The sequence below is a fragment of the Macrotis lagotis genome, chromosome 2 (genome assembly GCF_037893015.1).
Source record: "Macrotis lagotis isolate mMagLag1 chromosome 2, bilby.v1.9.chrom.fasta, whole genome shotgun sequence".
Lineage (NCBI taxonomy): Eukaryota > Metazoa > Chordata > Mammalia > Peramelemorphia > Peramelidae > Macrotis > Macrotis lagotis.
In genome coordinates, this window is record NC_133659.1 from 32513602 (window position 1) to 32528477 (window position 14876).

The 14876-nt window shown below is 51.6% G+C and overlaps 1 protein-coding gene across 1 annotated transcript; it reads left to right on the forward strand.

Annotated features, from left to right (window-relative positions):
- The first annotated feature begins 816 nt into the window (after positions 1-816).
- Positions 817-13295, forward strand: CCDC17 (coiled-coil domain containing 17). The gene is made up of 14 exons (XM_074221559.1): positions 817-6619; positions 6802-6900; positions 7112-7156; positions 7433-7544; positions 7688-7832; positions 7911-8012; positions 8829-8941; positions 9259-9387; positions 10961-11100; positions 11334-11413; positions 11499-11705; positions 11864-12074; positions 12167-12277; positions 12448-13295. The coding sequence occupies exons 1-14, from the start codon at positions 6437-6439 to the stop codon at positions 12646-12648; spliced, it is 1878 nt and encodes a 625-aa protein (XP_074077660.1). The 5' UTR covers positions 817-6436; the 3' UTR covers positions 12649-13295.
- Positions 13296-14876: the final 1581 nt, after the last annotated feature.

Here is a 14876-nt window from a genome sequence, read left to right on the forward strand (position 1 = left end):
CATGATTATATGTTGTTTACCACAGATAGACTTAAAACATCAAGATTAGCATTAAGTTAAAAAGAGCGTTTGGAATCAAACTAATCATGCTTTAGCTGATCTCAAACTGGCAGGAGCTTTTCTTTCAAATAAGCCTCCAGACAATATAGATGGGATAAAAGCAGAAGCAGGGGATGATCTGCTGACCAATGGATCATAGACATCCATCCAACAGGATCAGCTTTTAAACACTTCAAGGTTTTCAAATTGAGATGATAGTAAGAGACCTTAATGTAGTCCTTTCAGACCTAGATAACCAAAAGAAATTTTTATTGTAGTCATTGCAATTTTTATAAAGCTCTTACTATTTGCCACTTGTTCACAGTGCTTCACAGTTGTTAAAACACACTTTACAGATGAGGCAATTGAGGCAGAGGTTATGACTTGCCTGGCAGGGTCTCATATAGCTAGTATTGAAAAGGGGATTTGAACTCTGGTCATTGTAACTTCAAGTCTGTTGCTCTGTGTACCTTTCTGCTAGTGATGATGGTGATAGTTTCATCAAGAAAAATTACTGTATTGAAACAAAATACCAAGTCTTACAGGATGCAACTAATATAATTCTTGGAGTAAGGGAGGCAGGGGAATAATATGTCTAAACATTTTTTTATCGAAAGTCAGTTTAAAAAGTTGGAACAATTAAATTAAAAAGTAGAATTTTTTTCTCTTCACTTTTTTGGTTAACATTTTGTTTTCCAATTATATACAATAGTATCTACTTATCATTTTTTGTAAGGTTTTGAATTTTACAATTCTTTCCCCACCCTCCCTCCCCTCCCCACCACGGAAGGCAGTCTGATAGTCTTTACATTGTTTCCTTGCTATACATTGATGGAAATTGAATGTGTTATAAGAGTAAACATAACCCCCCCCTTCCCTCCCCACAAGAAGATGAGAAACTTCAAGAAGAGAGAGAAAGAAAAAAAAACCCAAAATGTACTTCAGTCTGTATTCAGATTCCAATGGCTCTGTCTTTGGGGTGAGTTGCTTTTTTTTAAGGTTTTTTTTTTTTTTGCATGGGCAAATGGGGTTAAGTGGCTTACCCAAGGCCACACAGCTAGGTAATTATTAACTGTCTGAGACCAGATTTGAACTCAGGTACTCCTGACTCCAGGGCCGGTGCTCTATCCACTGCACCACCTAGCCACCTTGTGAGTTTCTTTCTTTATCATAAGTCCACCAGAGAAGCTGCTTCAATATTTTTGCCACAGTTGCTATTACTAGCTGTACCTCCACTCTGTTCCTCCCCTCTCACTCTATTCTCTCTCTCCTTTCATCCTGAACCTGTACAAAAGTGTGTTGTATCTGAGTACCCTCTCTTCTATCACCTATTCCCCCCCCCCCCCCATTCCCCCTTATCCCATCCTTTTCTTCTCATTTTTCTCTAGGGTAAGATAGATTTCCTCACCCTATTAAGTGTGTATGTTGTTTCCCTTCTGAGCCACATCTGATGAGAATGAAGGCTCACTCATTGCCTCATGGCCACATACTCTGCCTTCCCTGTTTCCATTACATTGAAAAACTTTCTTGGTTCTTATTGTGAAATTTCTTAGCTTCTTCATCTCCTTTCCCTTCCTCCCAGTACTTTCCTATATCACCCATGGACTCCATCTTTTTACTATATTATATACTATATTATACCATTATATTCTGTTCCTTCCTATGTCCTGTCTTATTTATGCTCCTTCTAACAATTCAGCTCTAGTCATCTCGATAGGAAAGTTTGAAAGACCCCTGTTTCATTGAAAGTCCATCATTACATTGAACAAACCAAAAATTAACTCTCAAACGAATAATAACCAGATGGATTTACAAGAAAACTTTAACACCTTTCAGGGACAATTCTACATAAAATGTTTGCAATAAGGACCCTTCCAATCTTTATGATACCAATATGATCTTGATACCTAAAATGAGAGCCAAAGCAGAGAGAAATCTATAAAATATTCCCAAATGAACATAGATTTTTATGAGCTGTATATTGGCAAGCATGCTATATAACATTTAATAACCCTTATATGCTGACCAAATTGAATTTATGTGGAGAATGCAAGGCTGGGTCAACAAAGGTAATATTATAAACATAATAATGTTAATTATATCAATAAATGCTTAAAAAAATTTTTTTAACAAAATGCAGCATCCACTTTATTTTAAAGTAATCATAGGAATAAATTGACTTTTCCAAAAGAATAAGGAAGACCTAAGTTCAGATTCAGGTTCTTTTACTAGCTGTATGATCACTTAACTATAGTTTGTCTGTTTCCAACAACTGTAAAATGGAGATAATGATGGTAAGTACTTGCCAGGATTGTTGTGAGAATTAACTAAGATATTTATAAACATTTAAGGACAGAGTCTGGTATATGGTAGATTTCTCATAAATGGTTGCTTTCTTCAATATGGTAATTATTTTGCTTAAACCAAAAGCAAACAATATGTAATGGACTAAAGTTGGACGTTTTTTGATCTAAAGGAAGATTGTTCATTATCACAACTACTAACTTTAATGCAAGTGCTAGAAATGTGTAAAAAGGAGAAATTGAGGGAATAAGCTTAGGCAACGAGGAAACAATATATTTACTTAGAAAATAGTCAAATCAAAAACTTAAACTATAAGATCAGCAAAGTTGTAGGATGTTCAGTTTTATTTTCTTGTTTCTACCAAGATGCAGCTATAGACCATTTGAATCCAACTTATATACAACACTTTGCACACAAAGATCTATCTAACTGGAAAAACTGCTCACCAGTAGCCAATACAATGAAAATGATACGACTGAAATTACTTAACCCAATGCGATATCAAACTACCAAGATACTTTGTATAGCTATAAAAGTAGAAAAATTCATATGGAAGGTTTGTCGTGCTTATTCATGTAGAGCCTATATTAGCTTACTTTCTTTTGGGGGGAAGGAGAAAAAAAAAAACCTCAAAACTTTGCCCAAAAATGGTTGAAGCATCTATTGATATAATTAACATTATTATGTTTATAGTGTTGTGGTCCACTCTGGGCAGCTGGCATCAGCCTAATTTACACAGCTCCTCGGGGCTTGCTCCGGACATGTCCTGCATGTTCAATAATGAAAGTCAGCCAGTGAGAGATAAGCAAGGAGTTTATTGCAGGTATATGCTACATCTCTGACTAGTCCCCCTGTATCAGCATTCCTCATCTCCAGGCACTGTGAAAGTGTAAGGGGCGTGCCACAAAAGGTGTGTATCCTGGAATATGTGGAATCTTGTACAAGATAAGGATGAAAGGCAGAGGGATAAGGACAAAAGGTCCTTCCTGAGAATATTCAACAAGATAAGGATGAAAGGCAGGAGAACAAAGAGAGAGTAGGGCCCAAGCTAAGAATCAGAAGAGAAATCCCAAACTGTACAGAGCAGTAATTATTTTTATAGGGTTTAAAAGAAAAAGATTTAGGTTTAAAAGGTTAGATAACCTATATATGTGTATGTGTGTGTTTATATATCAGATAATGTTTGATCAACTCAAGATTCCTATAAAGTTTGATAAGTCTCAGCAGAACTCGGTTACCTAACAACTGCTGACAAAACTGGATGGACATCTAACATTCATTTTAGAACAAGACTTTCCATCATACACCAAGTTGTGTTCCAAAGGAATGCACAACCTAGATGTAAAGGATCATAAACAAATTAGAAGAGCAAAAAAAAAGTTCCCTGCCCTTTCAATGTACTTGTGGCTCATACTGTGCTCATACACTGCTGGTCCAGTGACACTGGTCTCCCTGCCATGCATCTCCTAAAAGGTGGCTCCCCCTCATCTTTCTCAGATTCCTGGTTTTCATGTCTCAGCTAAAATCCCACCTTCTACAACAACTTTCCCAACCCTGCTTAGCACTAGTGCCTTTGTCACAGTCATCTCCATTTATCAGTATAATACATAACAAGTTCATATGATATGAACATGTAATACTTTATCCTGTATATATCTAATTTGTACATAGTTCTGCTATTGCCCTTTTATGAAATAAAAAATTAAGACTGATGTATTAGGAACCATAATGCAAATTTTGTATCATTTACACACAATTTCATTTATAACAAAAAATAACCGCACCAGTTCACAGTAACAAGCTTTGTACCTTTTCAACACCTGCTTTGATGCAAACTTTAGGTATTTTTTTAAGGCAAAGGGCCATAGTTAATGCCTATCTTTCTGGTGCAATAGGAGCCATCTGCTGTAAAGATCTAGTCCAACCCATAGTCTTCTATGTATAATGATGCTGGCCCCAGTTTCAACCCTCTTGTCCTCAGTGAATCAACTTACTATTTCAGGCCCATGGAAACCTCGATTACAAGTCAAGCAATGGCCATCATAGTTTTTCTTTTAATATGTATAAAATTGTATTACCATTTTTCTTAGGTTCTTTTTGTTTATACACTGATATTTTTCTGTCTTGTACCCTTAAACCACTTCTCCCCATAAACTCCGATTAGTTCAGTGATAGCATGACTCGTTTGCATGTTTCCTCCATCAGATTGTACTTTGAAAGCAGAAATGTCTTGCCTTTGTGTTCGTCAGCAATTAGGATATACTAATACGAAAAGCAGCTTGAGTCGACTTGAGTAGGGCATGACCAAGGGGGCGTCTTATTTAGGAGGTGGCATGGAATGGGAGCTCTGGTGCAGGGTTTGCCTTGCTCAAGATCAAGGCCAGTCAGGAGGACCTGAGTTCAAATGTGACCTTAGACGATTAGCTGTGTGACCTTGAGCAAGGGACTTAACCCCTTTACCTTCAGGGGTAGCTAGGTGGCACAGTGGAGGACCAACCCTGGAGTCAAGAACAGGGCCACCACTTGGTATGAATTTGGAATGGAGAAGATTCTGGCTCCTGGACTAATCCAAGGTGGTGGCAGGTTCAGAGGAGAAAAGTAGATGTGTTGGAAAGATGGGGACAAAAAGTAGGATTTGCTATGATAGGGCAGAGGGAGAGATAGAAAGGCAATACATTGAGGTTAGATAAGGGAGTTTGGGAATTATTGAACATTTGTGTGAGACTGAGGCAGGGGAGGAGTAAATTCTGGGAAGTGAGGTCAAAGGAATGAGTTTGAGGACATGGAAGTCCCCAGGTTAGGAAGGAGAGAAAAACCATGCTTCAGACTCAAACTCCTGAAGGAAAGGGAGTGGCCTAGAGGGCAAAATGAAAGATGGGGACTTTCAAGAAGTTACTGAAAAATGGAGGTGAAGGGAGAACCTGGAGGTGGCAAAGAGGAACAAGAAGTATTCCAATCCAGGGGGTAGTAAGTGACACAATGGATATAGCACCAACCCTGGAGTCGAGGACTCGAGTTCAGACTTGGATGTGTGATCCTAAGCGAGTCACTTTTACATTGATTGCCTCACCAAAAAAAGTATTCCAATATTCAAAGGGTTTTTTGGTTAAGTGGCTTGCCCAAAGCCACACAGCTAATGAAGTGTCTGAGGACAGATTTGCACTCAGGTCTTCCTAACTCCAGGACCAGTGCTTTATTTACTGTGCCACCTAGCTGCCAAAAGTGAACGTTAATTATTTTTCACGGGGTGGGGTTAACCAGGAATCACATTCTGATAAGGACACATCTGTCACAGGCCACCCAGTCCAAGGCCCTCAGTTTATAAATGAAGAAACTGAGGCTCAGAGTAGATCTCTTCCAACCAGGTCTGTGATCCCATGATTAGGAAAGTAGGAGTGCCACAGGGAGAAACAAGTTGGGAGGATGGGTCGTTAGAGAAAGCTGGCAGCTCCAAGGGTGACACACCTAGGGCTCAGAGCTGAAATGGCAGGGAATTGAGAGGGCAGAAACCATGGGGGACCAGGAGTCTTGGGGGCACTGAAGAAAGCATGAGGAGGAAGAGGAATGCCAGGCGTGCTGGGCTGGACAAGGCCCCCTCCAACAGGCTGGCAGCTGAAAGTCTAACCTCTGCCAGAGTTGCCAGGCACCAAAGGCTTGGACCCAAACACAAACAGGAGGCCTTGGAGACCTGGCCTGGACACCGGGCCCCACCCAGGGGTGGCCGGCCCCTTCTAACAGCCTCCCGCTTCCCCAGCCCATTTGTGTTGGCTTCTCTCGGCCTCTGCTTTCTCCCTTCTGTTGGGATGTTATTCCTCCTTGGTACCTGAGCCTTTCTGTTCCCGGTTCTGTGGCCTGTTCTCCCCGCCTGTGTCTCTCCTTGCTCTCATCTCCCGGCCTGTGTCTCTCCTTGCTCTCATCTCCCGGCCTGTGTCTCTCCTTGCTCTCATCTCCCGGCCTGTGTCTCTCCTTGCTCTCATCTCCCGGCCTGTGTCTCTCCTTGCTCTCATCTCCCTGCCTTGTCTCCTTGTCTCTCATCTCCCTGCCTTGTCTCCTTGTCTCTCCTTGTCTTGGTCTCTAGGCAGGTGGCACAGAGATGGCATCAGGCTCGGAGGAGCCAGGGCAGCAGGGGGGCCTGGGTTTGTTTCCTTGCCCAGCCTGTGACATGATTTTCCCTTCCAAGACGCTCCGGGACCGTCACGCTGACCACTTGTGCATCGGCTCCCTTACTCCAGACGGAGCCGGGGGCCCAAGGAAGGGCCTCCCACTTGGCAGAGGGGTGAGTGGTGGCCCTGCCGGCCCCCTAGGACCCTCTCATCCCTGTAGCCGCCGATTGTCTTGGACATGTAGGGAGCGGTGAGCAGCTCCAGCCTGGGACCCCTGAATCCCTAGGGATGGGATCCTGGCACCCCCAAGTCTGGGCAGGGTCTCGGGGCCCCTCAGCCTGGACCTTGTTCCCAGGCCCAGCCACGCCAGCCGGAGGATCCACCAGAGATCCGCCAAAAAATCCCAGGCCAGGGAGAAGCCAGTGGAGCCGCCCTGAAGAGGCTGACAGATGAGGTGCTGGGGGCTATCGCCCCTTCCCCGGACCCCCAAGCCCCGGGGGGTTCCTAAGGGCTCCAGGGGAGCTGCCTCTCTCTGTTCTCCGTCGCTCCTCCCTGGGGGAGACTCTACTCCCCAGTCTGGGCTGGGGACAAACCTTTACTGCCAGGTCCCAGGTGCGTCCTTGTCCAGCCCCAGGACCGAGCTGACGGACTCCCCTCCCCGCCAGGTTCAGAGGCTTCGGATGTCACTGCAAGAGAGGACCTCTGCCGGGGTGAGTCCGGGCTCCGGAGCAGGAAAGGATGGGGAAACTGAGGCCTGGGAGGGAAAGCGCAGGCTTGGGGTCTCGCAGCCGCTGCCCGAGGTAATGCTGGACCTGGCTAGGCCCCTGTACACTGTGGATGGAGCCCTGGGGTGAGGCTGCCAGCATGCCCAATGGGGAGGTCCCCAGAAAAGCAGGGCCTGGGGGCAGCGAAAGCACCGGCATGCTGAGATCCCCAGTCCCAGGCAGGGAAGGGGGGCTGCGCCGCCCTGCCCTGCCTGGGGTCAGCTGCCCCCTCTTCAGGGCCCTGCAGGGTCCCGGGCACACCTAGAAGCGACTCACGCTCGTCGTCTGGCAGAGATCGGAGCCCGGACTCGAAGTCTGGAGAAGCACCGGGAGGGTATGGCTAGAACTGGGGCCCCCAGGACTGAGCCCTCGAGATCTCCCGGGCTGGGGTTGAGGTCTGCTGTACCCCCATGACTGGGAGGGCCTGGGTCTGGGCTGGAGCCAGGAAGGCCGGCCCAACCCTCCTCCCCCATGCAGAGATCAGGCAGCAGCTTGGGGGCCTGACGGGGGGCGGCGCCGGGGGCGTCCTGGGGCAGGTGATGCTGGCGATCCAGGCCCAGGAGAAGAGGACGCGGCTGGCGCTGGACGCTCTTGGGGAGCGGGTGGAGAAGCTGCAGGCGCGGTGAGCCTCACAGCTGGGGTGGGGAGGGGGCTAGGGCCTGGCCGGCCCCGGGGCCAACCCGGCTGCCTTACCTGCCAGGACTCGGCCCGATCTCCCAGCGGTGCAGGAGGAGGGAAAAGGACCCAGCCTCGACCTCGTGGCCCTTCCAGCCAGTAAAGGGGCCTTGAGTTCAGAGATTCGGTGAGATTGGAGGAGACAGAGACAGAGACAGAGACAGAGACAGAGACAGACAGAGAGACAGAGACAGAGACAGACAGAGAGACAGAGACAGACACAGACACAGACAAATCCAGCCTCAGACCCTTAATGACACCACGGGGCTGTGTGAGCTTCAACAAGTCACTTAACCCCTTTGCCTTGGGGGAAAACAGAGCCAGAGCCAGAGGCGACAGCCAAGGGGACAGGCGGATGGGGGGCAGCCAGGCTGGCCACCTGTGTCCGGGGGTCCCGGAGCTGTGCGGACTAGCACGAATACCGGCGAGGGGAAATGGCCGGGGCCGGGGAAGCCCGCCGGGTCCCATAACTGCACCTGGTGTGAAATTCTGGACATGGGCAAGCTCCTTCCCCTGCTTGGGTGGAGCCCAATGAATGACCTTAGAGGCCAAGACTAGGATCCTTTCTTGGGAAGCCCGGCCCCTGGTCTCCCCCCACATGGTAGTTGGTCCCTCCGCGGAGTTGGAGCCCATTGTATTGGTGAATTAATCACTGAGAATCACTAAGGAAGAGGGAACCAGTTCACCTCTCTCCCATTTGACGGACGAAGAAATTGAGACCCAGGGAAGCAAAGGGACTTGTCCAAGGACATCTAGAGAGTTAGAAATAGGTCCAGTGACTCCATAAGCTAGTGTTGCTTCCCAGCCAAGATTTGAACCCAGGTTCTTGGATTCCCCAGTCGTACCCTTGCCCTTCCCAAGATGAGATCTGCCATCTCGTAAATGGGAGGCCCGGGCAAAGGCCGCGATGCCTTTGGCAGCCTCCTCCTCCTCGTGCCCCCAGGGCCCTACAGCTGTCCTACCTCCAAGCGGGGGGCAGAGATACAGGCGTCCTGGCCAGGATGCGGGAGCTGCACCTGGAAGCTGCTTCACTGGAAGGGAGAAGTGGGAAGAAGCGTGAGTGAGCCCAAGGACCCGAAGGAACTGGGGAGGGCAGCCCCGAGGAAGAGCCTCATGTAGGAAGGGGGGCCAGGACAAAGGGGGGGGCTGCCTCTACAGTCCACGGAGTGAGGACCCCCCACCCCCACCACAAGGGCATCGAATTCCTCTGAGATCTCGGAATTCTGTCAGCCCGTGTCCTAGGGAGCCATGGAAGATTCTTGAGCTGGGGAGGGGCACAGGCTACCCCAAGTAGGCAGGGAGCCTCCGAAACCTTGTCCCCAGTGAGGCGGTTTGGGGACCCCCAGAGGGAGTCAGACTTCATTGACTCGCAGAGGGGAAGCTGCCGGCCGGCCCCCGGATGGTGGACACGCAGCTGCGGGCTCTAGAAGCTATCAACGGGCACCTGGAGGCTGAGATCCTGGCCCTGCAGATGCAGAGAGGGCCGCGGAGGGCCCGGCCGGGTGAGTGCCCTGGCCCGCTGCTGGGTCAGGGCCCTCCCCAAGCTCTGGAGACCGCTGCCGCCCAGCCGGCCAGGGCAGGAGGGGAGGGAGAAGCGCTCCCCATCCCAGGGGTCTTCACAACCAAGCGCTGTGCCCATGAGGTTCAGGCCCTCGCCCACCGGCTTCCTCCTGGCGACCTCCCGGCACAGGCTGCCACCTCACACGGCCACCCCGGGACACCGTTATGTGTCTTGGACGTAGCTGGTGCTTACACATCGCCTCCCCCATCCCAGACGTGGCTGCAAAGTGGGCCGGAGACTGTCTGGCTCCAGGCTGAGGACACTGTCCACCACCCCCATGTGGGACCCTGGGCGATGAACCCCGAGTTCAAATCCAGTTCCCAAGACTAGCTGGGGGAACCCTAAAAAAACCTGCTTGGCTCAGTTTCCTCATCTGTAAAATGATCCAAGCAGGATCAGGGATGTTGTAGGGGTCAAATGAGATAATTGTAAAACCCTTACTACCACATAATAGGTATTTAATAAATCTCTGCTCCTCCTTCCCTTCCTTCTTCCTCCCTTTCTTTCCATCCTTTCTTCCTCTTTCCCATGGCCCTTCCTCCATTCCTTCCTCCCTTTTCCCTCCCCGTGCCCTAGACGGCTCTCTAAGGCCCAGGGCAGCAGTGAAGCTGCCAACCTGCGTTGATAGAAGGGCTCCCCTCTCCCAGGGGCTCCGTTCCGATGAAGGCACACGTTCAGGCCCCATCCTCCTTTCGATCTAGCGCGTTCACCCCCATTTAACAGACCATGACACCGAGGCTCGGAGTGGCCCAGGGACTCGTGGGCTCAGTTGCCTTCCCAGCTGGTCCCAGGGCTCCCTGCCGAGGCTTCCTTGATCTTGGTCCCCTCCCTCCAAGTCAGAGCCCGGGCACATCCCTCCTCCCCGCTGCTGCAGATGGTGGCCGGGTTCAATCCAGCACCATGTGGCTCCTAGTGTGGCCCCCAAGCAGACCCGGGAAGGCTGCGGGAGGCTTCCCAGAGACCTGCAGAGGAGGGCCGGGGCCTCAGTTCAGATTGTCTCTGCTGCTTGTTCCCCGTGGGTCAAGCTGCTTCAATGACAGGATTTCCGCCTTGTACTCAGCCCAGAGCGTGGACGCTTCAGACCCCCGCACCGACCGAGTCTGGGTAGGGGGGAGGTGGGCCTGGAGACCTCAGGGCAGGACCTATAGGCCTCGGCTGGGGGGTAGAGACCAGAAGAGACATCTTGGGGCCTCTATATCGTGGGGGCTGCACTGAACACCCCCCGGGACCACCGATCGCTCTCTGGATTCCCGGAGAAATAGACCATCCACCAGGGTCTGGAGACACAAGGAGTGACCCTAGTGGCGTGGGATTCCTGGGGAGTGGAGCGGAGGGCTGGGGTGAGGTAGGGTGCCCCTGGCATTGCCCACAGCCAGGCAGGGGCACCCACCAGCTCCCACTCTCTGAGCCCATCTCAGTCTTACAAACTAGGGGCTTCTGGGCCCTTTGGGGAGGCTTTGAGTCGGGGTTAGGAGCCAATTAAAAGCCTTCAGACCCCTCATTTCTGCACTCAGCCCCGTGGGGCTCCCAGCCCAAGGAGGGGATTGGTCTGCTCCAGAGAAGAGGCTCTGCCCACCTGCCACCCCCTGTGGCTCCTCCGTTGCCGCCACCTCCCCCGGAACCCCCCAGAGACACCCCTTTTCTAGGCATGATGGTGAGAACTCCCAGAAAAATGAGGTCCTATGTTGGGGGGAGTCTTCCTGACTAGCAGCTTCCTGTCCTGCTTTGGCCTCAGTTTCCTCCACTGTAATATGAGTATCTGGGGCAGCTGAACTGAGGGGCCCCCTCCCAGGTCCGGCGCTGTGGAGCGGGGCTGCCTGCTCTCCCTCCCCAGGCTGGGGGCAGCCGGGGAGGCTTCTGGAGAGGGTGGGCTTGTCTCTACTTCAGGAGAAGATAGCAGCCCCAGGCCAGAGCCGCCACCTTCTGCCCCCACCTGATGTGCTGGGCCCGGCTCCTTATGACCCAGGGTGAGACTGGACTGGGTGGGAGGGGCGGTCGGGCGGGGAGGGGACCGCTCCGACACCCCCTTCCATCCTCCTTCTTCCCGTCCAGGGCCGGCTTCGCCATCTTCTATGACTTCCTCCTGGGCCTGGAAGCCGACTGGTCCCAGGTGCAGTTGGTGACAGGGCTGGCCCGGGGCAGGCAGGAGACTGGCCCCAGCACTGCCCTGCCCCCCAGTCCCTGTCTGCCACTGCCCCCCACCCTGGGGGCTCCCCTAGGCAGCTGTGCCATCCTGGCAGCCAGGCAGCCTGTGCCCAGGTCAGTGGCTGGGTGGACTCCTCTGTCCCACCCACCCTGTTCTAGGTTTAATATTGTAGAGCGCTTTAGTGCCTTCAGGGTCCGCGCCCCAGTCAGTCCAGCACCCTGCGACCCACTGGCCTGGCTGACGGGTGCGCCTTCCTGCCCGCTCCCTGCAGGCTGCACCCCTCCCTGTCTGTGACCCTGGTCACGGAGCTCCAGGCCTGGGGCCTTTGGGATGGAGGCCGGGAGCCTCGGCCCCAGGCTTGGACCTGCCTGCAGCTCTTCGACCCGGAATACAGAGTGTTGAGCGGCCGCTGGAGGTTGCCTCTGCGAGCCCTGCCCCGGGCCCCGGGCCTTCACCCCAAGCAGCTCAACGCCATCCCGCAGGTCTGTCCGGGAGGCCCCGGTGGCGGGAGGGGCGGGCAAGTCGGGGTCTCTGAGACGCCCCGCTCAGCAGGTCCCTCTTTCCTGGCTCCCAGGCTGGCCGGATCGAGCTGTGCCTGAGGATAGCCAATGCAAGAGATGCAGAGATCCAGGCCTTGGCCAGGATAGACCCCGCGCAAGGCCGGGAATACCGCTACCCACCCCCAGTGAGCCAGACGGTCTGCTGTCCTGGGTGGGGATGCGGCTTTGGGGACCAGGCTGAGTGGGAGGCCCAGGCATGGTGCAAGATGAGCGGCCTGCAGGGGCTAAGGGGCCGAGATTGGCTTCCCATGAGGCAGACTGGCAGACCCTGACCCTGTCCGCTGCTCTCCCACAGGTACCCAACTCAGCCTCTCTGGAAGACAGCAGCAACCTGTCCTCCCACTTCCTGGGCCCCCCCAGCCTGCTCCCCTCTCTTTCCCTATCAGATGTCTTCAAGGATCCTCCTCCTGCTCCAGAGGAACCCACATCAAGACCTGACACGGCCGCTGGAGCTCCCTCGCAGCTCCTCAGCAGGCCTTGGGGTCCTCATCTTTAAAATGAGGCGGACTCCGAGAGGACCTCAGAAAAGCCTGGAGACTTGCGGCAACTATACCCCAAAACAGTAAAACTGATCATCCTCTTTGACCCAGCGATTCCAATTCTAGGCCTGGATCCAGAAGAAATTACAAAAAATGGGAAAAGTCTCCCATGTTCCAAAACATTCACAGCAGCCCTTTGTGTAGTGGCAGGAATTGGAAATTGAGGGGACGCCTATCATTGGGGAACGGCTGAACAGACTAGGGCGAATGAATGTTATGGGGGACTCCTGCTGTACAGAGGAGCCTGGGGCGATGACAGGAACCGACGCTGAGTGAAAGGAGCAGAACCAAGGGAACATCGGACACGTCAGCAACCTTGGGAGATACTGCTCGCTTCAGTTGTTCAGAGAGCTGGGACCACCCCGGGGGACCTGTTAGGGACAATGCTGTGAAACTACAGCACAGCTAGGTGGTGTAGTGGATAGAGCACCGGCCCCGGACTCTGGAGGACCTGAGTTCAAATATGACCTCAGACAGTTAGTCATGAGCTAGCTGTGTGGCCTTGGGCGAGTCACCTAACCCCATTGCCTTGCAAAAACTAAAAAAAAAAACCCAAACCAAAAAACCCCACAGAATCTGAATAAACATTTTTTCACTCTTTAAATTTCTTCTATCTCATGGTTTTCTTTTCCCTTAAGCCTAATTCCTCCTACTGAAAATATGCAAACATGTTATGCACAAATGTGTATGTGCATATTCACGTGACAGTTCACCGCTGAGGGGAGGGGGGAAGGAAATTGGTAACTTAAAAATATGCATATGCATGTAATGAAGGTGGAAAACATTCATAATGTGTATAATTGGAAAAATATTAATTTAAAAAAGATAAAAAATTAGCATTGCATCTAGTTAGAAAAATACAATCTTTTTTTAAAGTTTAAAAAAAATGAGGTGGCAACCCCCAGGGCTCTGCCAACCTGCATTCTCCACTTCCCTGGTGCTCGGACTTGCCAGGATCCCCGAGGCTGGGGATGCGACCTCCATCTCCCTCACCTTGTTCCCAGGAAGGGCCTTTAGTATTGCAGACTATATATGAGAATGTCTATTTGTGGGTATGACTGCGTGTTGGCATGTATGTGGGAATGTCTTTGTGTCTATTGTGCACATATGCGTTTGCGTCTATGATTGTGACCACCTGTGGCCAGGAGGTCCCTGCCCCGGGGAGTCTCAAACCCACCCCAGATAAAGCAGGTCACATGCTGTGGGCCTCTCAGCCCGTCCCTGCCCTGTGATTCTTGTCTATCACACAAAGGGACCCTAAGACCTGAGCCTGACCACCCACCGGGGCAAAGCCAGGAGGGTGATGCCCGCCTCACTGTCCGGAGACTTCAGCAGGCAGGAGGGATGCACACCTATTTCTCTTGAGGACAGGAGTGACTAGGAGGGGAGTGTTTTTAATGCTCCCCAATTTCCCTGACAGCTTACCAGTCTTACCAGTGAGTGGTCACCCCTAGAACCTGCAGTGGCCAGGAGAGGCTGCCATCCAAAGGGTCCTACCCTCCACCGGGGGCGAGGCTGGGGCCCCTCCTCAGAGCTCCAACTTCCTCCTCTCCAGCATGGGGCTAGTTCTGCAGCTTCCCCACCCCCACCCCCACCCCCACCCACCCCAGATTGCCTCTGGAGAAGCTCAATTATGGCTCTACCAGGCCTGGCCTCCAAGAACACACCTGGCACCAGGAGCGATGGGGAGGGTGGGCGTAGCCAGGGTCGCCCCCTGGAAGCTGGCCCTTGGTTCCTCCCCCACCCAAGGCCTTCCAACCCTAACTGGATCCCCAACAAGGCATTTTGGTCTTCTATGCCCCCCTTCCAGACCTGCTGAGGTGAGGTGGGCCACTCATCCGCCAGTCCCTAGATCGGTTTTCACATCTGTGAAATGAGTTTTATCTCATTTCAACCTCTCAACATCTCCAATTTTGTAGATGGGGAAACATGCTGAATTTGAACTTGGCTTCCAGGCTCCTGTAACATTGTGCCTGAATCTGCCATGGAAGGGCTCTTGCCCCACCCAGGATCCCTCATAATCCATCTACATTCTAACCTACTGGGCCATCTCTGCCCCAGTGCCCACACCACTTCCTTCCACAAAGATGAGGCATACAATTCGGGCTCACTTTCTTTAGATCTGGCTCCCAAGTGTCTTTAGGGTCTTGGACAGTTCACCACTCATGGTGGTCACGACCAAGTA

Coding starts and splice junctions, on each gene's coding strand:
- CCDC17 (XM_074221559.1), top strand. CDS start 6,437: ATGGCATCAGGCTCGGAGGAGCCAGGGCAGCAGGGGGGCCTGGGTTTG. Junction 7,833..7,910: donor GTGGAGAAGCTGCAGGCGCG/GTGAGCCTCACA, acceptor CTTACCTGCCAG/GACTCGGCCCGATCTCCCAG. Junction 9,388..10,960: donor GCCGCGGAGGGCCCGGCCGG/GTGAGTGCCCTG, acceptor TTCTGCACTCAG/CCCCGTGGGGCTCCCAGCCC.